The 24,607-nt window shown below is 44.2% G+C and overlaps 1 protein-coding gene across 2 annotated transcripts in view; it reads right to left on the bottom strand.

The window, feature by feature from the left end:
• pde6d (phosphodiesterase 6D, cGMP-specific, rod, delta) overlaps positions 1 to 24,607 on the bottom strand; it is a 140,851-nt gene continuing 116,244 nt past the window's right edge. For both annotated transcript variants that reach the window (XM_056277591.1, XM_056277592.1), the window contains 2 exons: positions 7,456 to 7,561; positions 1 to 851 (listed from right to left, as the gene is read on the bottom strand). In XM_056277591.1, the coding sequence (XP_056133566.1) occupies positions 770 to 851; positions 7,456 to 7,561 (188 nt within the window). In that variant the 3' untranslated portion in view covers positions 1 to 769. The remainder of the gene's footprint in view (positions 852 to 7,455; positions 7,562 to 24,607) is intronic.

The raw sequence follows: 24,607 nt of genomic DNA, 5'->3' as shown, positions 1-24,607 counted from the left end.
TTCCATCATTCTGGCATCCCGTTCTCATCAGTTTACATCTGAAATCTGAAATGAGTTGAATGATTCCTTCATGAACCAGGCCACAGAAGACTCTTCTCCCTAGCTATACATCAGTACTCTTGTTCCCTGAACCTGTGGTGTGACAGGAGTTATTATTTCTTTGAAAACTGCTTTCCCAGCGCCATTTACTAAATACGTACCGTCTGAAGCAAGCAGAAACACATTCTTAAAATGTTGAAGAACTCTTGTAAGGTGAAAACCTAACTTAGAAATCTTGTAAGGTGAAAATCTAGCTTAGAAATCTTGTAAGGTGAAAACCTAGCTTAGAAATCTTGTAAGGTGAAAACCTAGCTTAGAAATTCAAATCAGTTTTATGCTTTGATGGACTCTTGAGGAGCTTTTGAGTCAAAATGTACATATCAAGGGAATTTACATTGTTATCTCCCTGGTGTTTAAAGTGGAACAGTCTGCTGGGGGAGGGAGGGTGAGACGGTCTTGGAATAGCAGACAGAAAAAGATGACCTCTCCCTCTCGCCTCTGGGATGGTGTGGGGAGGGAGGTCTACAAAATATTCAGGATAAGACAATGACAGTAAAACAACCAAGTTCCCTTGACAACATTTCAGTGACTCTGGAACCAACACTGGGACCAGAATTTGCTGTGTCAGCATGCCATGTCAGCATCAGCTAAGAATCACAACTCAACTTGGTAATTTATAGATCTTGATAGGAAGTCAACATTAGAACAGTAGGGGTCCAGGGGTCCAAGGTCAGACATAGAAAAGCCGTACCCTTGAGGTGCTGACATGAAGTTCATCATCGTAGAACTTGGTCTCAATGATCACGTTACCACTGGAATAGATATGCATTACATTACATTTTTATATTTTCCCCCCCTTTTCTCCCCAGTTGTACTTGGCCAATTACCCCACTCTTCTGAGCCGTCCCGGTCGCTGCTCCACCCCCTCTGCCAATCCGGGGAGGGGCTGCAGACTACCACATGTCTCCTCCGAAATATGTGGAGTCGCCAGCTGCTTCTTTTCACTTGACAGTGAGGAGTTTCACCAGGGGGACGTGGCACATGGGAGGATCACGCTGTTCCCCCCAGTTCCCCAAACAGGTGCCCTGACCGACCAGAGGAGGCGCTAGTGCAGCGACCAGGACACATTCCCACATCTGGCTTCCCATCTGCAGACACGGCCATTTGTGGGCAACGGAATAGACCGCTACACTACCCAGATGCCCCATGCATTACATTTTAAACATTTGCCCATGCATATGTATTACTGGCGAAGACAGATCTAGAAATTACATTTCACGTACTCCAAAATGGCTGAGAGGGTTATTGCATTGTGACATCATCCACAATAGCTCGCTGGAAAAAAGAAAAACGATGGAGGTGCATTCCCCGTGCCAATCCCGGACAATATGACCCCCTGTGGTCATATGTCCTCCCACCGACCCCGTATTGGCACGCCCACCGGAAGCGCTATTCCTCTTTCCATCTCCAACTAAATGAGATCGGTCGATGGCTGTTTCTCTCTCACTGGGACTAAGAGTAAAACTGCAAATACGCAAGTAATCTAGTGATATACTGGTATATTAGATACTAATTTATAGTTAGCTTACCTTTTATCGCCAAGATGTTCGTTAATCCGGTCGATGTGGCCGGATTCTACGCTTGGTGCGGGTGTGTTAAACCGGCGACGCTCCAATGGGACCCCCATCCGGACTGTGTCTCCCATATCCCGCATGTTCACTACACGGGCTACTTGAGGGATGTAGACCGTAATGAGATCGACTGCAATTTCTGTAAAACCATCAGAGGATCGGGGCGCCAAAGGTGGGCTGCCCTGTACCGTCAAAGATGGGGACTTGCAGATCCCTTCGCACCTGCTAACGAGGCGGCTAGCATGGTGCTACCTAGCTATAGCCATGGGGCGGAGGCTAGCAACATCCCTCCGATGCTTCCTAGCTACAGTCACGGGACGGCGGCTAGCATTAGCATCCCTCCGGAGCCAGAGGCTATCCCACCATCCGGGGTAGTTAGAGAGGACTGGACCAATGAGATCCTATCTCTCCCTGGTGAATCCGTGGCATGTTATTCGGCGGGTGCGAAACCCGAGGATTAACTGCCTGAGGAAGTAGACGATCAGGGCGTGGAAGACGACCAGCCAAGTTCGTCTCAACCAAACAAAGATGGCGACGCCATGCAACGTGGGTCCGAAACATTCCTCGCCAGTTTCCGCGATCTGTTCGCGCGAGCGGTCAAGTCTGCCGACATCGTTACCGAGCCGGGCAATCCTCAAGATCCGGTGGTAGTCGATTTTCCACGAATGGCAGAGAGGGTCAGGGACTCCACTCTACCACCTTATCCTCACATCGAACGAGCGTTTAAGCGGGCGGAGGCGGATCCGCTACTTAAATCGTCCTCAAAGTTCAGTCAGAAGGGGGTTGACGTCTTAGCAGTCGAGGTTAGGAACCTGAACTACAAAGACTGGAAAATTCAGCAACCAGAGAGGGACGTTTTTATCGTTCAACCCTAACACCAAGGTGGGGTCTCGCGATACTCCCAAACACCCTTCGCAGTGGGGCCAACAGGTGGATCGTTACGCGTGTGATGCATGGCACGCCAGTACACGCGCAGCTGGACTCGTCTCAACGGCTGGGATGATAACGGTGTACATGCGCAAGCTCTGCAGCCTATCAAACGTCGAGCAAAGCAAAGCCGCCATTGCTACAGCAGGTATCGACGGGGCCGAGTTCGGTGACGTAGTGGCCAGCGAAGCAGGTTGTGAGTACATCTTGGAAATGGAACGCATAGCTGACTCCCTGGGATCGCTGCTGTATTCCATCGCTCTAGAGTGCGGTTCTAGCGCAGCTGCCTCCACCCTTTCGCGCAGACGTCTCTGGCTAGAGACAGCCGGGGTAAAAGAGGAATTCTGCAAGGAGTGGATGGCCCACTCCTGCGCAGGGAACCAGGGCCTGTTTGGAACGACCCCGGACATTATCAGCAAATACAAGGCCGCCCAGGCCGAGCGCGAAACCTTGCACAAGGAGCTTCTCCTGATGATGAAGAACCCGCCTACCCCTAAGCCCGCGGTGGGCAAAGGGCAGGGGGACAAGCCTGCGCGCAAGCAGAAATGGAGAGAGACTTATCCAAAAAGAGGTGGTAAAGCGGGGCGCGGGCGTGGACAGGGCTCACGTCCAAACTCCCAGTCTTCCACAGAACCAGCGGCCAAGGCGGCCAAGCCGGACAGCACAGACACTTCCAAGAAGGGAGCTGCCAAGTGACGTGTTTCGGCAGGATGTTACGACCCACACCAACAGACTGATTCCAGAGCCGTCTCCGGCGATATAGACGCTTGTTCAGGGGACACAGCGTGCGCAGGGCTAAACACTGCGCCTTTTATTTTGGTTTCTGATGCACAGTCTACTTGTTCTATTCCAAAGGTTGTGAATGTGAATAAAAGTTTTTATGTTGGTGATGATGGTGATTGCGTATTAAAAGGTTTGAAACGCAAGTCTGATTGTCTGTCTGAATCTTTAGGTAAAGATGATGATAACAATGTAATAACATCCCTGCTGGAAATATTGGATAATAATGACATGAGCGCAAATGAGCCCCTGGGAGGGGACTATGATGCGACAATGTTTAGTCTCTCTGATGGGTCAAATGGTAATTTGGAAAGGTTCAAAACGCCAATTCCCCCATCTGGGTCTCCTTTACAAGGACGAAGCCCCCCCATGGATGCAGGGCATGGCGGGCGGGGCTTCCCCAGACCCTTTACGCGCAACTTACGCGCGCTACCTGAACAGCAAGGTACAGGAGGCAATGAGACCTCTGTCACGCATGTTACACAGGTGGAAGGAATTGGTCCCGTCGGCTTCTGTTTTGGATCAGATAGCCCACGGACACCAAATCCTTTTCGAGAACGGTATTGTACCCCCGTACTTGGGAATAGTGCATACGGAACCGGGGTCGGTGGCCGAAGCACAAATCCTAGACAACGAACTCACAGAGTTACTCTCGAAAGGGGCAATCACGGTGGTTCCTCCCCTAGAAAGAGAAGACGGGTTTTACAGCCGTTACTTTCTGGTCCCGAAGAAGGATGGGGGCATGCGCCCAATCCTAGATTTGAAACCCTTCAACAAGTATGTAGAGAAGGTCAGTTTCAAAATGCTACGCACACCGGTTCTGCTGTCAATGGTGACACAGTCCGATTGGCTAACTTCGGTCGACCTAAAAGATGCTTTCTATCATTGTCCGATTGCGGAAAGACACAGAAAGTATCTTCGGTTCTGTTACCGGGGTCAGTGTTACCAGTACACATGCCTCCCGTTCGGATATCGCCTCTCTCCTCTGACATTCACAAGGTGTGTGAAAGCAGCGCTCGGAGTGTTGATGCGCAAAGGTATGCGCTTGGCATGGTTCCTAGACGACCTGTTGGTGTTGGCCCGGTCGCCGGAACAAGCAATACTCCATACTCAGGAGTTGATGGAATTCATGGAGTACATGGGTTTCACTATCAACATAAAGAAGAGCGCGCCATGGCCTTCGTGCCAGGCAACGTATCTGGGTCTGAGTTTGGATACGGTATCCATGCGCGCAACCCTTACGCAAGAGAGATGGCATTCCACCAGGACCACGTTAGCACATTTCGTCCCGGGGACATATGTCATTTATCGGATGATCAGGAGGCTGCTGGGCCTTCTGGCATCGGCTCACCAAGTTGTTCCTTTAGGTCTGTTGTTCATGAGGAGACTGCAATTGTGGTTCGCAGTTCACTTCTTGAAATACGGCAACGAACGCCGGTACAACAACCATCTTATCCTGGTCCCGCGCGTGATAGTGCAGGACGTAGACCACTGGAACAGAGCCTGCGTGGACATGTCTGGGGTCCCTATGGGCCCCAGGGGACCCGAGGTAACGATTTATACGGATACGTCCCTCTCGGGTTGGGGGGCCATCCTTGGCTACAAAACAGCACGAGGAGTGTGGCCGTCTGGGGAGAAGGTCCACATCAACGTGCGCGAGACGGAGACGATTTGGCAGGCTATCCAGCATTTCGCTCAGGATCTCGTAGGCTGTCACATACTGATAATGACAGACAGCATGACGGCCAAGGCCTACATCAACCGCCAAGGCGGTATGAAGTCCAAGCGTTGCAGAGAGTTGGCCATGCAAATTTGGATTTGGGTCAACAGCAACGCGCTATCAATCAGGGCGCTTCATGTTCCTGGGAAGGACAACGAAGCAGCGGACATCCTCTCGAGAGGCGGCCCGCATGCGGACAATTGGAGCCTCAACCCAGCCATAGTGGCTATGATCTGGGAGAGGTTCGGGGTAGCTCAAGTGGATCTGTTCGCATCGAAACTCAATTACAAGTGCCCTCGTTGGTACTCGATGCTCCCGTCCGACCTAGCGCCGTTGGGGGTCAACGCGCTTGGACTAGATCCATGGCCCGAGGAGATGCTTTACGCATTCCCCCCGCGCAGGTGCCTCCTAGACCTGGTGGTCAAGTTCGAGCGCACAGGGGGTCGGTTAGTTCTCGTGGCCCCGTACGAACCGAGCACCCCGTGGTTTCCGCGAATAGTGCCCTGGATAGTAGGCGAGCGGTTCGACATCCCGGAGTGGGCGGACGCGCTCACGCAAGCAGGAGGGCTACTACGGGAGGGCCCCTGGATAGGAGGCTCCTGATTAGCGGCGTGGATGCTTACAAAGCCAGGCTCTTAGCTATGGGACTTAGTGTGCAAGTGATTCGTGTCATCTTAGTGGCGCGTAAAGACTCCACGTATTCCAGGTACCAGGGGTACTGGAATCGATTTGACCAATTTTGCGCTGAACGCGACATGGACCCTTTGTCAGTAGGGATTGGCCCTATACTGACTTTTGTGGAGGTCTGTAGGAGTGATAGACTATGGTCTTTCTCCTCGGTCAAAGTCTGTGTATCGGCTCTCACGTTCTTCCGGGGGAAGATCGAGGGTAGCACGGCTTTCACGCACCCGCTCATGACGCAGTACCTGTTGGGTGCTAAGAAGCTCTCGGCTAAGGAGCTTACGAGAGCTGAAACTTGGGATGCGTCCATTGTTCTGCGCGCACTAGAGAAAGATCCCTTTGAACCCATGTCTACGGCAGACATGCGTTATGTCTCGGCTAAGCTGGCTGTGCTCTTGGCACTTACCACCGCAGCGAGGGGTTGTGAGCTCACTGCACTCACCATCAAGGGGATGGTGTTTTCTGGTGATCTGATGGTCACGCTCTTTACAGACCCCAGCTTCGTGCCCAAAACTGTGTCTGTCCTGACGCGTAGGGCCCCGGTGGTGATACACGCGTTTCATCCGTCACCGGTGACTAGGGATGAGAAACGCTTGCACCTCTCGTGTCCTGTATGGGCTTTACACATTTACATGCGGCGCACAGCAGATATTCGTAGGTCTGACAGGCTGCTGTTGACCTACAGAGTGAGCAAACCAGGTTATGCCCTTTCCACCCAGAGGCTAGCACACTGGCTGGTGGATGGTATTACGGAGGCGTATACCAAAGCGGGTAAAACAGCTCCTAAGCTGAAGGCGCATTCTACCCGAGGGACTGCTACGTCGATAGCTGTGTTGTCAGGTATCGACTGGGAGGTCATCCACCAGGCGGCGGTTTGGAGTGGTGAGACCACTTTCTTACGGCATTATTACCGGCACGTTAAGGTGCGGTCGGTTGCCGACGCTGTTCTGGAGCAGGCCTCTTAGGATGCTCTCATCAGAACGCGTACCCCTTCCCACCAGGGGTTTGAAGGGTTCATTGGACGGCTAGGGAACGGAGGCACGAATCCTGTCGTTGTTCAATGCAATAACCCTCTCAGCCATTTTGGAGTACGTGAAATGTAACTTTGGGTTCGCGAAGCGAACCCTAGTTATATGAACAACGACAAAATGGCTGAGAATAGAGCCGTTCTCCTCCTACCCGGGCCACAGGTGTGGTGCTCATTTAGTTGGAGATGGTTCGACTTACAAAGAGGAATAGCGCTTCCGGTGGGCGTGCCAATACGGGGTCGGTGGGAGGACATATGACCACAGGGGGTCATATTGTCCGGGATTGGCACGGGGAATGCACCTCCATCGTTTTTCTTTTTTCCAGCGAGCTATTGTGGATGATGTCACAATGCAATAACCCTCTCAGCCATTTTGTCGTTGTTCATATAACTAGGGTTCGCTTCGCGAACCCAAAGATATTATGTTGAGTTATGGCTCTTTGTAATTAAGACAGAACCTGGTTTTCTAAGGTCACATCAATCTGCTGACATCCCTTTACCAGAGTAATGAGAAAACATTTCTTTTCCCACCAAAATAGAATTTAATTTTAGGTTGGACTACCTAACAGTACAGCATTTTGGTAAGTGACAAGACAGATATTCATGGTCTAAGCAGGTGAAGTAAAAGGGTGAGTGCAGCAGGTACTCACGTTAGGACATTAGCAGGCATCATCTGGGACTCTGGAGCTGCCTCGATGAGGGACTGCCACGTGTTGGTTGAGTTGGGGATGACAAAGCCAAACTCAAAGAACCATTCTGCAGAGTTGGAGAGAAAGAGACAGATTAAGCCGCTGCAGCATGCTGGACTTGACTTGATGTAAGGTCAACATGTTGAGGAGAGAGAGACAGCTTAACACCACTACAGCATGCTGGACTTGACTTGCTGTAAGGTCAACATGTTGGAAAGAGAGACAGCTTAATGCTGCTGCAGCAAGCTGGACTTGACTTGCTGTAAGGTCAACATGTTGAAGAGAGAGAGACAGCTTAATGCTACTGCAGCAAGCTGGACTTGACTTGCTGTAAAGTCAACATGTTGGAGAGAGAGACAGGTTAATGCCGCTGCAGCATGCTGGACTTGACTTGCTGTAAGGTCAACATGTTGGAGAGAGAGAGAGAGAGAGAGAGAGAGAGAGAGAGAGAGCTTAACGCCACTACAGCATGCTGGACTTGACTTGCTGTTAGGTCAACATGTTGGAGAGAGAGAGAGAGACAGCTTAACGCCGCTGCAGCATACTGGACTTGAGTTGCTGTAAGGTCAACATGTTGGATAGAGAGAGACAGCTTCACGCCACTACAGCATGCTGGACTTGACTTGCTCTAAGGTCAACATGTTGGAGAGAGAGAGACATCTTCATGCCACTACAGCATGCTGGACTTGACTTGCTGTAAGGTCAACATGTTGGAGAGAGAGAGAGAGAGAGAGAGAGAGAGAGAGAGAGAGAGAGAGAGAGAGAGAGAGACAGCTTAATGCTGCTGCAGCAAGCTGGACTTGACTTGCTGTAAAGTCAACATGTTGGTGAGAGAGACAGCTTAATGCCACTACAGCATGCTGGACTTGACTTGCTGTAAGGTCAACATGTTGGAAAGAGAGAAACAGCTTAACGCCACTACAGCATGCTGGACTTGACTTGCTGTTAGGTCAATATGTTGGAGAGAGAGAGACAGCTTAACACCGCTGCAGCATACTGGACTTGACTTGCTGTTAGGTCAACATGTTGGAGAGAGAGAGAGAGACAGGTTAACGCCACTACAGCATGCTGGACTTGACTTGCTGTTAGGTCAATATGTTGGAGAGAGAGAGACAGCTTAACACCGCTGCAGCATACTGGACTTGACTTGCTGTTAGGTCAACATGTTGGAGAGAGAGAGAGAGACAGGTTAACGCCACTACAGCATGCTGGACTTGACTTGCTGTAAGGTCAACATGTTGGAGAGAGAGAGAGAGACAGGTTAACGCCACTACAGCATACTGGACTTGACTTGCTGTTAGGTCAACATATTGGAGAGAGAGAGAGAGACAGGTTAACACCACTACAGCATGCTGGACTTGACTTGCTGTAAGGTCAACATGTTGGAGAGAGAGAGAGAGACAGGTTAACGCCACTGCAGCATGCTGGACTTGACTTGCTGTAAGGTCAACATGTTGGAGAGAGAGAGAGAGACAGGTTAACGCCGCTGCTGCATGCTGGACTTGACTTGCTGTAAGGTCAACATGGAGAGAGAGAGAGAGACAGGTTAACGTCGCTGCAGCATGCTGGACTTAACTTGCTGTAAAGCCAACATGTTGGAGAGAGAGAGAGAGACAGGTTAATGCCGCTGCAGCATACTGGACTTGACTTGCTGTAAGGTCAACATGTTGGAGAGAGAGAGAGAGAGAGAGACAGCTTAATGCTGCTGGAGCATGCTGGACTTGACTTGCTGTTAGGTCAACATGTTGGAGAGAGAGAGAGACAGCTTAACGCCGCTGCAGCATGCTGGACTTGACTTGCTGTTAGGTCAACATGTTGGAGAGAGAGAGAGACAGGTTAACACCGCTGCAGCATACTGGACTTGACTTGCTGTTAGGTCAACATGTTGGAGAGAGAGAGAGACAGGTTAACGCCGCTGCAGCATGCTGGACTTGACTTGCTGTAAGGTCAACATGTTGGAGAGAGAGAGAGAGACAGGTTAACGCTGCTGCAGCATGCTGGACTTGACTTGCTGTTAGGTCAACATGTTGGAGAGAGAGAGAGAGACAGGTTAACGCCGCTGCAGCATGCTGAACTTGACTTGCTGTTAGGTCAACATGTTGGAGAGAGAGAGAGAGACAGGTTAACGCTGCTGCAGCATGCTGGACTTGACTTGCTGTTAGGTCAACATGTTGGAGAGAGAGAGAGAGACAGCTTAACGCCGCTGCAGCATGCTGAACTTGATTTGCTGTTTAGTCAACATGTTGGAGAGAGAGAGAGAGACAGCTTAACGCCGCTGCAGCATGCTGGACTTGACTTGCTGTTAGGTCAACATGTTGGAGAGAGAGAGAGAGACAGGTTAACGCCGCTGCAGCATACTGGACTTGACTTGCTGTAAGGTCAACATGTTTGAGTCACACAGACAAACATTACTGGCCTCAGCTGAGATGGCAACTGGGAGAAGAGCCATGTGAATAACTCAGTAGGCTGAACTGAATAAAAGTAGAAGAGGAAGAAGAACCACTAAAAGTCCAGATAAAATCAAAATGCAACAAATTATTACACGTCTGCTGTATGTATGGCTGTTTTTTGCTAAACTGTGTAAAAAAACTTAAGCAGGCAGTTGCTGGTAAAGACTTGAGTTGTTTTGTGTGCGGCACATAGAATAAAAATTTGGTGCGACTTTGCTGTTAACCAACAAGGTGCAAAGAAAGAAAAGTAAATCTAAAAGAAAAAGGTTGGCACAACTGGGTAAAAGATTAAAAAAAACAGATTTGAGCATGTAACTCAAATGTGAAAATGAAATGAAAGAAAGCCACTTTATTTGACATAGTATTCTTACAGTGAATGTGTTCTCTGCATGTAACCATCCTATTGTATAGCAGTAGTGGGCAGCTGCAGCACCCAGGACCAACTCCACTTCTTCTGTACATTGCCTTGCTCAGGGGTACAGGCAGGAGTATTAAACCCTAACATGCATGTCTTTTTGGTGGTGGGAGGAAACCCACACAGACACGGGGAGAACACGCAAAATCCACACAGAAAGGACCTGGGACGGCCCGGGGTTCGAACCCAGGACGTTCTTGCTGTGAGGCAGCAGTGTAACCACTGGGCTACCGTGTCCAGCTTTTGTCAAATGCCTTCAGGGATACAAATGTGGGCATAAAAAATATCTTAATAAAAAAAAGGAAAAAAAGACTGTACATATAAAACAAAGATATTAACCCAGTAGGACTGCCTACTACACCAGAAGGACAGATTCAGGAATGGCAATGAAAAATAAGCCGCAGGTTCAACAGAACTACATCACAGTGCTGGTAAACACCCTATAAAGACACATCCTACCAGTCACCTCATGTGACTGGAACTATGAAACGGAAGTGTGGGTAGAAAAATGAAACAAGGAAGTGTGGGTAGACAAATGAAACAAGGAAGTGTGGGTAAAAAAATGAAACAAGGTATTGTGGGTAGACAAATGAAACAAGGAAGTGTGGATAGACAAATGAAACAAGGAAGTGTGGGTAGACAAATGAAATAACGTAGTGTGGGTAGACAAATGAAACAAGGAAGTGTGGGTAGACAAATGAAACAAGGTAGTGTGGGTAGACAAATGAAACAAGGAAGTGTGGGTAGACAAATGAAACAACGTAGTGTGGGTAGACAAATGAAACAAGGAAGTGTGGGTAGACAAATGAAACAACGTAGTGTGGGTAGACAAATGAAACAAGGTAGTGTGGGTAGACAAATGAAACAAGGTAGTGTGGGTAGACAAATGAAACAAGGAAGTGTGGGTAGACAAATGAAACAAGGTAGTGTGGGTAGACAAATGAAACAAGGAAGTGTGGGTAGACAAATGAAACAACGTAGTGTGGGTAGACAAATGAAACAAGGAAGTGTGGGTAGACAAATGAAACAACGTAGTGTGGGTAGACAAATGAAACAAGGTAGTGTGGGTAGACAAATGAAACAAGGAAGTGTGGATAGACAAAGGAAACAACGTAGTGTGGGTAGACAAATGAAACAATGTAGTGTGGATAGACAAATGAAAGAAGGAAGTGTGGGTACACAAATGAAACAAGGAAGTGTGAGTAGACAAATGAAACAAGGAAGTGTGGGTAGACAAATGAAACAAGGAAGTGTGGGTAGACAAATGAAACAAGGAAGTGTGAGTAGACAAATGAAACAAGGAAGTGTGGATAGACAAATGAAACAAGGTAGTGTGGGTACACAAATGCAACAAGGAAGTGTGGATAGACAAATGAAACAACATAGTGTGGGTAGACAAATGAAACAACGTAGTGTGGATAGACAAATGAAAGAAGGAAGTGTGGGTACACAAATGAAACAAGGAAGTGTGGATAGACAAATGAAACAAGGAAGTGTGGGTAGACAAATGAAACAAGGAAGTGTGGCAAGACAAATGAGACAACGTAGGGTGGGTAGACAAATGAAACAAGGAAGTGTGGATAGACAAATGAAACAAGGAAGTGTGGGTAGACAAATGAAACAAGGACGTGTGGGTAGACAAATGAAACAAGGAAGTGTGCGTAGACATAAAACAAGGAAATGTGGGTAGACAAATGAAACAAGTTAGTGTGGGTAGACAAATGAAACAAGGAAGTGTGGATAGACAAATGAAACAAGGAAGTGTGGGTAGACAAATGAGACAACGTAGGGTGGGTAGAAAAATGAAACAAGGAAGTGTGGGTACACAAATGAAACAAGGAAGTGTGGGTAGACAAATGAAACAAGGACGTGTGGGTAGACAAATGAAACAAGGAAGTGTGGGTAGACAAATGAAACAAGGTAGTGTGGGTAGACAAATGAAACAAGGAAGTGTGGGTAGACAATTAAAACAAGGAAGTGTGGATAGACAAATGAAACAAGGTAGTGTGGGTAGACAAATGAAACAAGGAAGTGTGGATAGACAAATGAAACAAGGTAGTGTGGATAGACAAATGAAACGAAGTTTGGGTAGACAAATGACACAAGGAAGTGTGGGTAGACAAATGAAACAAGGTAGTGTGGGTAGACAAATGAAACAAGGAAGTGTGGGTAGACAAATTAAACAAGGAAGTGTGGGTAGACAAATAAAACAAGGAAGTGTGGGTAGACAAATGAAACAAGGAAGTGTGGGTAGACAAATGAAACAAGGAAGTGTGGGTAGACATAAAACAAGGAAGTGTGGGTAGACAAATGAAACAAGGTAGTGTGGGTAGACAAATGAAACAAGGAAGTGTGGGTAGACAAATAAAACAAGGAAGTGTGGGTAGACAAATGAAACAAGGTAGTGTGGGTAGACAAATGAAACAAGGAAGTGTGGATAGACAAATGAAACAAGGTAGTGTGGGTAGACAAATGAAACAAGGAAGTGTGGATAGACAAATGAAACGAAGTGTGGGTAGACAAATGACACCAGGAAGTGTGGGTAGACAAATGAAACAAGGTAGTGTGGGTAGACAAATGAAACAAGTAAGTGTGGGTAGACAAATGAAACAAGGAATTGTTGGTAGACAAATGAAACAAGGAACTGTGGATAGACAAATGAAACAAGGAAGTTTGGATAGACAAATGAAACAAGGAAGTGTGGGTAGACAAATGCAACAAGGAAGTGTGGATAGACAAATGAAACGAAGTTTGGGTAGACAAATGACACAAGGAAGTGTGGGTAGACATAAAACAAGGAAGTGTGGGTAGACAAATGAAACAAGGCAGTGTGGGTAGACAAATGAAACAAGGAAGTGTGGATAGACAAATGAAACGAAGTGTGGGTAGACAAATGACACCAGGAAGTGTGGGTAGACAAATGAAACAAGGTAGTGTGGGTAGACAAATGAAAAAAGGAAGTGTGGGTAGACAAATGAAACAAGGAATTGTTGGTAGACAAATGAAACAAGGAACTGTGGATAGACAAATGAAACAAGGAAGTTTGGATAGACAAATAAAACAAGGAAGTGTGGATAGACAAATGAAACAAGGTAGTGTGGGTAGACAAATGAAACGAAGTTTGGGTAGACAAATGACACAAGGAAGTGTGGGTAGACAAATGAAACAAGGTAGTGTGGGTAGACAAATGAAACAAGGAAGTGTGGGTAGACAAATTAAACAAGGAAGTGTGGGTAGACAAATAAAACAAGGAAGTGTGGGTAGACAAATGAAACAAGGAAGTGTGGGTAGACAAATGAAACAAGGAAGTGTGGGTAGACATAAAACAAGGAAGTGTGGGTAGACAAATGAAACAAGGAAGTGTGGGTAGACAAATAAAACAAGGAAGTGTGGGTAGACAAATGAAACAAGGTAGTGTGGGTAGACAAATGAAACAATGAAGTGTGGATAGACAAATGAAACAAGGTAGTGTGGGTAGACAAATGAAACAAGGAAGTGTGGATAGACAAATGAAACGAAGTGTGGGTAGACAAATGACACCAGGAAGTGTGGGTAGACAAATGAAACAAGGTAGTGTGGGTAGACAAATGAAACAAGGAAGTGTGGGTAGACAAATGAAACAAGGAATTGTTGGTAGACAAATGAAACAAGGAACTGTGGATAGACAAATGAAACAAGGAAGTTTGGATAGATAAATGAAACAAGGAAGTGTGGGTAGAAGAATGAAACAAGGAAGTGTGGATAGACAAATGAAACGAAGTTTGGGTAGACAAATGACACAAGGAAGTGTGGGTAGACAAATGAAACAAGGTAGTGTGGGTAGACAAATGAAACAAGGAAGTGTGGGTAGACAAATGAAACAAGGAAGTGTTGGTAGACAAATGAAACAAGGAAGTGTGGGTAGACAAATGAAACAAGGAAGTGTGGGTAGACAAATGAAACAATGAAAGGTGGGTAGACAAATGAAACAAGGAAGTGTGGGTAGACAAATGAAACAAGGAAGTGTGGATAGACAAATGAAACAAGGAAGTGTGGGTAGACAAATTAAACAAGGAAGTGTGGGTAGACAAATTAAACAAGGAAGTGTGGGTAGACAAATGAAACAAGGAAGTGTGGGTAGACAAATGAAACAAGGCAGCGTGGGTAGACAAATTAAACAAGGAAGTGTGGGTAGACAAATGAAACAAGGAACTGTGGATAGACAAATGAAACAACATAGTGTGGGTAGACAAATGAAACAACGTAGTGTGGATAGACAAATGAAACAAGGAAGTGTGGGTACACAAATGAAACAAGGAAGTGTGGATAGACAAATGAAACAAGGAAGTGTGGGTAGACAAATGAAACAAGGAAGTGTGGGTAGACAAATGAGACAACGTAGGGTGGGTAGACAAATGAAACAAGGAAGTGTGGGTACACAAATGAAACAAGGAAGTGTGGGTAGACAAATGAAACAAGGACGTGTGGGTAGACAAATGAAACAAGGAAGTGTGGGTAGACATAAAACAAGGAAGTGTGGGTAGACAAATAAAACAAGGAAGTGTGGATAGACAAATGAAACAAGGTAGTGTGGGTAGACAAATGAAACAAGGAAGTGTGGATAGACAAATGAAACAAGGTAGTGTGGGTAGACAAATGAAACAAGGAAGTGTGGATAGACAAATGAAACGAAGTTTGGGTAGACAAATGACACAAGGAAGTGTGGGTAGACAAATGAAACAAGGTAGTGTGGGTAGACAAATGAAACAAGGAAGTGTGGGTAGACAAATTAAACAAGGAAGTGTGGGTAGACAAATAAAACAAGGAAGTGTGGGTAGACAAATGAAACAAGGAAGTGTGGGTAGACAAATGAAACAAGGAAGTGTGGGTAGACAAATGAAACAAGGAAGTGTGGATAGACAAATGAGACAAGGTAGTGTGGGTACACAAATCTAACAAGGAAGTGTGGGTAGACAAATGAAACAAGGAAGTGTGGATAGACAAATGGAACAACATAGTGTGGGTAGACAAATGAAACAACGTAGTGTGGATAGACAAATGAAAGAAGGAAGTGTGGGTACACAAATGAAACAAGGAAGTGTGGATAGACAAATGAAACAAGGAAGTGTGGGTAGACAAATGAAACAAGGAAGTGTGTGTAGACAAATGAAACAAGGAAGTGTGGGTAGACAAATGAAACAAGGAAGTGTGGATAGACAAATGAAACGAAGTTTGGGTAGACAAATGACACAAGGAAGTGTGGGTAGACATAAAACAAGGAAGTGTGGGTAGACAAATGAAACAAGGTAGTGTGGATAGACAAATGAAACAAGGAAGTGTGGGTAGACAAATAAAACAAGGAAGTGTGGATAGACAAACGAAACGAAGTTTGGGTAGACAAATGACACAAGGAAGTGTGGGTAGACAAATGAAACAAGGTAGTGTGGGTAGACAAATGAAACAAGGAAGTGTGGGTAGACAAATGAAACAAGGAAGTGTGGGTAGACAAATGAAACAAGGAAGTGTGGGTAGACAAATGAAACAAGGACGTGTGGGTAGACAAATGAAAAAAGGAAGTGTGGATAGACAAATGAAACAAGGAAGTGTGGGTAGACAAATTAAACAAGGAAGTGTGGGTAGACAAATGAAACAAGGAAGCGTGGGTAGACAAATGAAACAAGGAAGCGTGGGTAGACAAATGAAACAAGGAAGTGTGGGTAGACAAATGAAACAAGGAAGTGTGGATAGACAAATGAAACAAGGTAGTGTGGGTACACAAATGCAACAAGGAAGTGTGGGTAGACAAATGAAACAAGGAAGTGTGGGTAGACAAATGAGACAACGTAGGGTGGGTAGACAAATGAAACAAGGTAGTGTGGGTAGACAAATGAAACAAGGTAGTGTGGGTAGACAAATGAAACAATGTAGTGTGGGTAGACAAATGAAACAAGGAAGTGTGGGTAGACAAATAAAACAAGGAAGTGTGGATAGACAAATGAAAAAAGGTAGTGTGGGTAGACAAATGAAACAAGGAAGTGTTGGTAGACAAATGAAACAAGGAAGTGTGGGTAGACAAATGAAACAAGGAAGTGTGGATAGACAAATGAAACGAAGTTTGGGTAGACAAATGACACAAGGAAGTGTGGGTAGACATAAAACAAGGAAGTGTGGATAGACAAATGAAACAAGGTAGTGTGGGTAGACAAATGAAACAAGGAGTGTGGGTAGACAAATAAAACAAGGAAGTGTGGATAGACCAATGACAAAAGGAAGTGTGGGTAGACAAATGAAACAAGGAAGTGTGGGTAGACAAATGAGACAACGTAGGGTGGGTAGACAAATGAAACAGGGTAGTGTGGGTAGACAAATGAAACAAGGTAGTGTGGGTAGACAAATGAAACAGGGTAGTGTGGGTAGACAAATGAAACAAGGTAGTGTGGGTAGACAAATGAAACAATGTAGTGTGGGTAGACAAATGAAACAAGGAAGTGTGGGTACACAAATGAAACAAGGAAGTGTGGGTAGACAAATGAAACAAGGACGTGTGGATAGACAAATGAAACAAGGAAGTGTGGGTAGACAAATTAAACAAGGAAGTGTGGGTAGACAAATTAAACAAGGAAGTGTGGGTAGACAAATTAAACAAGGAAGTGTGGGTAGACAAATGAAACAACGAAGTGTGGGTAGACAAATGAAACAAGGAAGTGTGGATAGACAAATGAAACAAGGTAGTGTGGGTACACAAATGCAACAAGGAAGTGTGGGTAGACAAATGAAACAAGGAACTGTGGGTAGACAAATAAAACAAGGAAGTGTGGGTAGACAAATGAAACAACGTAGTGTGGATAGACAAATGAAAGAAGGAAGTGTGGGTACACAAATGAAACAACGAAGTGTGGGAAGACAAATCAGACAACGTAGGGTGGGTAGACAAATGAAACAAGGAAGTGTGGGTACACAAATGAAACAAGGAAGTGTGGGTAGACAAATGAAACAAGGACGTGTGGGTAGACAAATGAAACAAGGAAGTGTGGGTACACAAATGAAACAAGGAAGTGTGGGTAGACAAATGAAACAATGTAGTGTGGGTAGACAAATGAAACAAGGAAGTGTGGGTACACAAATGAAACAAGGAAGTGTGGGTAGACAAATGAAACAACGTAGTGCGGGTAGACAAATGAAACAAGGTAGTGTGGGTACACAAATGAAACAAGGAAGTGTGGATAGACAAATGAAACAAGGAAGTGTGGGTAGACAAATTAAACAAAGTAGTTTGGGTAGACAAATGAAAAAAGGAAGTGTGGGTAGACATAAAACAAGGTAGTGTGGGTAGACAAATGAAACAAGGAAGTGTGGATAGACAAATGAAACAAGGAAGTGTGGGTAGACATAAAAAAAGGAAGTGTGGATAGACAAATGAAAAAAGGTAGTGTGGGTAGACAAATGAAACAAGGAAGTGTGGGTAGACAAATAAAACAAGGAAGTGTGGATAGACAAATGAAAAAAGGTAGTGTGGGTAGACAAATGAAACAAGGAAGTGTGGATAGACAAATGAAACAAGGAAGTGTGGGTTGACAAATGAAACAAGGAAGTGTGGATAGACAAATGAAACGAAGTTTGGGTAGACAAATGACACAAGGAAGTGTGGGTAGACATAAAACAAGGAAGTGTGGGTAGACAAATGAAACAAGGCAGTGTGGGCAGACAAATGAAACAAGGAAGTGTGGGTAGACAAATAAAACAAGGTAGTGTGGGTAGACAAATGAAACAAGGAAGTGTGGATAGACAAATGAAACAAGGAAGTGTGGGTAGACAAATGAAACAAGGAAGTGTGGATAGACAAATGAAACGAAGTTTGGGTAGACAAATGACACAAGGAAGTGTGGGTAGACAAATGAAACAAGGTAGTGTGGGTAGACAAATGAAACAAGGAAGTGTGGGTAGACAAATGAAACAAGGAAGTGTTGGTAGACAAATGAAACAAGGAAGTGTGGGTAGACAAATGAAACAAGGAAGTGTGGGTAGACAAATGAAACAATGAAAGGTGGGTAGACAAATGAAACAAGGAAGTGTGGGTAGACAAATGAAACAAGGAAGTGTGGATAGACAAATGAAACAAGGAAGTGTGGGTAGACAAATTAAACAAGGAAGTGTGGGTAGACAAATTAAACAAGGAAGTGTGGGTAGACAAATGAAACAAGGAAGTGTTGGTAGACAAATGAAACAAGGCAGCGTGGGTAGACAAATGAAACAAGGAAGTGTGGATAGACAAATGAAACAAGGTAGTGTGGGTACACAAATGCAACAAGGAAGTGTGGGTAGACAAATGAAACAAGGAACTGTGTATAGACAAATGAAACAACATAGTGTGGGTAGACAAATGAAACAACGTAGTGTGGATAGACAAATGAAACAAGGAAGTGTGGGTACACAAATGAAACAAGGAAGTGTGGATAGACAAATGAAACAAGGAAGTGTGGGTAGACAAATGAGACAACGTAGGGTGGGTAGAAAAATGAAACAAGGAAGTGTGGGTACACAAATGAAACAAGGAAGTGTGGGTAGACACATGAAACAAGGACGTGTGGGTAGACAAATGAAACAAGGAAGTGTGGGTAGACATAAAACAAGGAAGTGTGGGTAGACAAATGAAACAAGGTAGTGTGGGTAGACAAATGAAACAAGGAAGTGTGGGTAGACAAATAAAACAAGGAAGTGTGGATAGACAAATGAAACAAGGTAGTGTGGGTAGACAAATGAAACAAGGAAGTGTGGATAGACAAATGAAACAAGGTAGTGTGGGTAGACAAATGAAACAAGGAAGTGTGGATAGACAAATGAAACAAAGTTTGGGTAGACAAATGACACAAGGAAGTGTGGGTAGACAAATGAAACACGGTAGTGTGGGTAGACAAATTAAACAAGGAAGTGTGGGTAGACAAATAAAACAAGGAAGTGTGGGTAGACAAATGAAACAAGGAAGTGTGGGTAGACAAATGAAACAAGGAAGTGTGGGTAGACATAAAACAAGGAAGTGTGGGTAGACAAATGAAACAAGGTAGTGTGGGTAGACAAATGAAACAAGGAAGTGTGGGTAGACAAATAAAACAAGGAAGTGTGGATAGACAAATGAAACAAGGTAGTGTGGGTAGACAAATGAAACAAGGAAGTGTGGATAGACAAATGAAACAAGGTAGTGTGGGTAGACAAATGAAACAAAGAAGTGTGGATAGACAAATGAAACGAAGTGTGGGTAGACAAATGACACAAGGAAGTGTGGGTAGACATAAAACAAGGAAGTGTGGGTAGACAAATGAACAAGGCAGTGTGGGTAGACAAATGAAACAAGGAAGTGTGGATAGACAAATGAAACGAAGTGTGGGTAGACAAATGACACCAGGAAGTGTGGGTAGACAAATGAAACAAGGTAGTTTGGGTAGACAAATGAAAAAAGGAAGTGTGGGTAGACAAATGAAACAAGGAATTGTTGGTAGACAAATGAAACAAGGAACTGTGGATAGACAAATGAAACAAGGAAGTTTGGATAGACAAATAAAACAAGGAAGTGTGGATAGACAAATGAAACAAGGTCGTGTGGGTAGACAAATGAAACAAGGAAGTGTGGATAGACAAATGAAACAAGGTAGTGTGGGTAGACAAATGAAACAAGGAAGTGTGGATAGACAAATGAAACGAAGTTTGGGTAGACAAATGACACAAGGAAGTGTGGGTAGACAAATTAAACAAGGAAGTGTGGGTAGACAAATGAAACAAGGAATTGTTGGTAGACAAATGAAACAAGGAAGTGTGGGTAGACAAATGAAACAAGGAAGTGTGGGCAGACATAAAACAAGGAAGTGTGGGTAGACAAATGAAACAAGGTAGTGTGGGTAGACAAATGAAACAAGGAAGTGTGGGTAGACAAATAAAACAAGGAAGTGTGGGTAGACAAATGAAACAAGGTAGTGTGGGTAGACAAATGAAACAAGGAAGTGTGGATAGACAAATGAAACGAAGTGTGGGTAGACAAATGACACCAGGAAGTGTGGGTAGACAAATGAAACAAGGTAGTGTGGGTAGACAAATGAAAAAAGGAAGTGTGGGTAGACAAATGAAACAAGGAATTGTTGGTAGACAAATGAAACAAGGAACTGTGGATAGACAAATGAAACAAGGAAGTTTGGATAGACAAATAAAACAAGGAAGTGTGGATAGACAAATGAAACAAGGTAGTGTGGGTAGACAAATGAAACGAAGTTTGGGTAGACAAATGACACAAGGAAGTGTGGGTAGACAAATGAAACAAGGTAGTGTGGGTAGACAAATGAAACAAGGAAGTGTGGGTAGACAAATTAAACAAGGAAGTGTGGGTAGACAAATAAAACAAGGAAGTGTGGGTAGACAAATGAAACAAGGAAGTGTGGGTAGACAAATGAAACAAGGAAGTGTGGGTAGACATAAAACAAGGAAGTGTGGGTAGACAAATGAAACAAGGTAGTGTGGGTAGACAAATGAAACAAGGAAGTGTGGGTAGACAAATGAAACAAGGTAGTGTGGGTAGACAAATGAAACAATGAAGTGTGGATAGACAAATGAAACAAGGTAGTGTGGGTAGACAAATGAAACAAGGAAGTGTGGATAGACAAATGAAACGAAGTGTGGGTAGACAAATGACACCAGGAAATGTGGGTGGACAAATGAAACAAGGTAGTGTGGGTAGACAAATGAAACAAGGAAGTGTGGGTAGACAAATGAAACAAGGAATTGTTGGTAGACAAATGAAACAAGGAACTGTGGATAGACAAATGAAACAAGGAAGTTTGGATAGATAAATGAAACAAGGAAGTGTGGGTAGACAAATGAAACAAGGAAGTGTGGATAGACAAATGAAACGAAGTTTGGGTAGACAAATGACACAAGGAAGTGTGGGTAGACAAATGAAACAAGGTAGTGTGGGTAGACAAATGAAACAAGGAAGTGTGGGTAGACAAATGAAACAAGGAAGTGTTGGTAGACAAAAGAAACAAGGAAGTGTGGGTAGACAAATGAAACAAGGAAGTGTGGGTAGACAAATGAAACAATGAAAGGTGGGTAGACAAATGAAACAAGGAAGTGTGGGTAGACAAATGAAACAAGGAAGTGTGGATAGACAAATGAAACAAGGAAGTGTGGGTAGACAAATTAAACAAGGAAGTGTGGGTAGACAAATTAAACAAGGAAGTGTGGGTAGACAAATGAAACAAGGAAGTGTGGGTAGACAAATGAAACAAGGCAGCGTGGGTAGACAAATGAAACAAGGAAGTGTGGATAGACAAATGAAACAAGGTAGTGTGGGGTACACAAATGCAACAAGGAATTGTGGGTAGACAAATGAAACAAAGAACTGTGGATAGACAAATGAAACAACATAGTGTGGGTAGACAAATGAAACAACGTAGTGTGGATAGACAAATGAAACAAGGAAGTGTGGGTAGACAAATAAAACAAGGAAGTGTGGATAGACAAATGAAACAAGGTAGTGTGGGTAGACAAATGAAACAAGGAAGTGTGGATAGACAAATGAAACAAGGTAGTGTGGGTAGACAAATGAAACAAGGAAGTGTGGATAGACAAATGAAACGAAGTGTGGGTAGACAAATGACACCAGGAAGTGTGGGTAGACAAATGAAACAAGGTAGTGTGGGTAGACAAATGAAACAAGGAAGTGTGGGTAGACAAATGAAACAAGGAAGTGTGGGTAGACAAATAAAACAAGGTAGTGTGGGTAGACAAATGAAACAAGGAAGTGTGGATAGACAAATGAAACAAGGAAGTGTGGGTAGACAAATGAAACAAGGAAGTGTGGATAGACAAATGAAACGAAGTTTGGGTAGACAAATGACACAAGGAAGTGTGGGTAGACAAATGAAACAAGGTAGTGTGGGTAGACAAATGAAACAAGGAAGTGTGGGTAGACAAATGAAACAAGGAAGTGTTGGTAGACAAATGAAACAAGGAAGTGTGGGTAGACAAATGAAAAAAAGGAAGTGTGGGTAGACAAATGAAACAACGAAGTGTGGATAGACAAATGAAACAAGGAAGTGTGGGTAGACAAATTAAACAAGGAAGTGTGGGTAGACAAATTAAACAAGGAAGTGTGGGTAGACAAATGAAACAAGGAAGTGTGGGTAGACAAATGAAACAAGGAAGTGTGGGTAGACAAATGAAACAATGAAAGGTGGGTAGACAAATGAAAAAAAGGAAGTGTGGGTAGACAAATGAAACAACGAAGTGTGGATAGACAAATGAAACAAGGAAGTGTGGGTAGACAAATTAAACAAGGAAGTGTGGGTAGACAAATTAAACAAGGAAGTGTGGGTAGACAAATGAAACAAGGAAGTGTGGGTAGACAACTGAAACAAGGCAGCGTGGGTAGACAAATGAAACAAGGAAGTGTGGATAGACAAATGAAACAAGGTAGTGTGGGTACACAAATGCAACAAGGAAGTGTGGGTAGACAAATAAAACAAGGAAGTGTGGATAGACAAATGAAACAACATAGTGTGGGTAGAAAAATGAAACAACGTAGTGTGGATAGACAAATGAAACAAGGAAGTGTGGGTACACAAATGAAACAAGGAAGTGTGGATAGACAAATGAAACAAGGAAGTGTGGGTAGACAAATGAGACAACGTAGGGTGGGTAGAAAAATGAAACAAGGAAGTGTGGGTACACAAATGAAACAAGGAAGTGTGGGTAGACAAATGAAACAAGGAAGTGTGGGTAGACATAAAACAAGGAAGTGTGGGTAGACAAATGAAACAAGGTAGTGTGGGTAGACAAATGAAACAAGGAAGTGTGGATAGACAAATGGAACAACATAGTGTGGGTAGACAAATGAAACAACGTAGTGTGGATAGACAAATGAAAGAAGGAAGTGTGGGTACACAAATGAAACAAGGAAGTGTGGATAGACAAATGAAACAAGGAAGTGTGGGTAGACAAATGAAACAAGGAAGTGTGTGTAGACAAATGAAACAAGGAAGTGTGGGTAGACAAATGAAACAAGGAAGTGTGGATAGACAAATGAAACGAAGTTTGGGTAGACAAATGACACAAGGAAGTGTGGGTAGACATAAAACAAGGAAGTGTGGGTAGACAAATGAAACAAGGTAGTGTGGATAGACAAATGAAACAAGGAAGTGTGGGTAGACAAATAAAACAAGGAAGTGTGGATAGACAAACGAAACGAAGTTTGGGTAGACAAATGACACAAGGAAGTGTGGGTAGACAAATGAAACAAGGTAGTGTGGGTAGACAAATGAAACAAGGAAGTGTGGGTAGACAAATGAAACAAGGAAGTGTGGGTAGACAAATGAAACAAGGAAGTGTGGGTAGACAAATGAAACAAGGACGTGTGGGTAGACAAATGAAAAAAGGAAGTGTGGATAGACAAATGAAACAAGGAAGTGTGGGTAGACAAATTAAACAAGGAAGTGTGGGTAGACAAATGAAACAAGGAAGCGTGGGTAGACAAATGAAACAAGGAAGCGTGGGTAGACAAATGAAACAAGGAAGTGTGGGTAGACAAATGAAACAAGGAAGTGTGGATAGACAAATGAAACAAGGTAGTGTGGGTACACAAATGCAACAAGGAAGTGTGGGTAGACAAATGAAACAAGGAAGTGTGGGTAGACAAATGAGACAACGTAGGGTGGGTAGACAAATGAAACAAGGTAGTGTGGGTAGACAAATGAAACAAGGTAGTGTGGGTAGACAAATGAAACAATGTAGTGTGGGTAGACAAATGAAACAAGGAAGTGTGGGTAGACAAATAAAACAAGGAAGTGTGGATAGACAAATGAAAAAAGGTAGTGTGGGTAGACAAATGAAACAAGGAAGTGTTGGTAGACAAATGAAACAAGGAAGTGTGGGTAGACAAATGAAACAAGGAAGTGTGGATAGACAAATGAAACGAAGTTTGGGTAGACAAATGACACAAGGAAGTGTGGGTAGACATAAAACAAGGAAGTGTGGATAGACAAATGAAACAAGGTAGTGTGGGTAGACAAATGAAACAAGGAAGTGTGGGTAGACAAATAAAACAAGGAAGTGTGGATAGACCAATGACAAAAGGAAGTGTGGGTAGACAAATGAAACAAGGAAGTGTGGGTAGACAAATGAGACAACGTAGGGTGGGTAGACAAATGAAACAGGGTAGTGTGGGTAGACAAATGAAACAAGGTAGTGTGGGTAGACAAATGAAACAGGGTAGTGTGGGTAGACAAAT

This window comes from Lampris incognitus, chromosome 3, assembly GCF_029633865.1.
Source record: "Lampris incognitus isolate fLamInc1 chromosome 3, fLamInc1.hap2, whole genome shotgun sequence".
NCBI classification, from domain to species: Eukaryota; Metazoa; Chordata; class Actinopteri; order Lampriformes; family Lampridae; genus Lampris; species Lampris incognitus.
The sequence above is the reverse complement of the archived record's forward strand: the minus strand, read 5'-3'. Positions and strand labels throughout refer to the sequence as shown.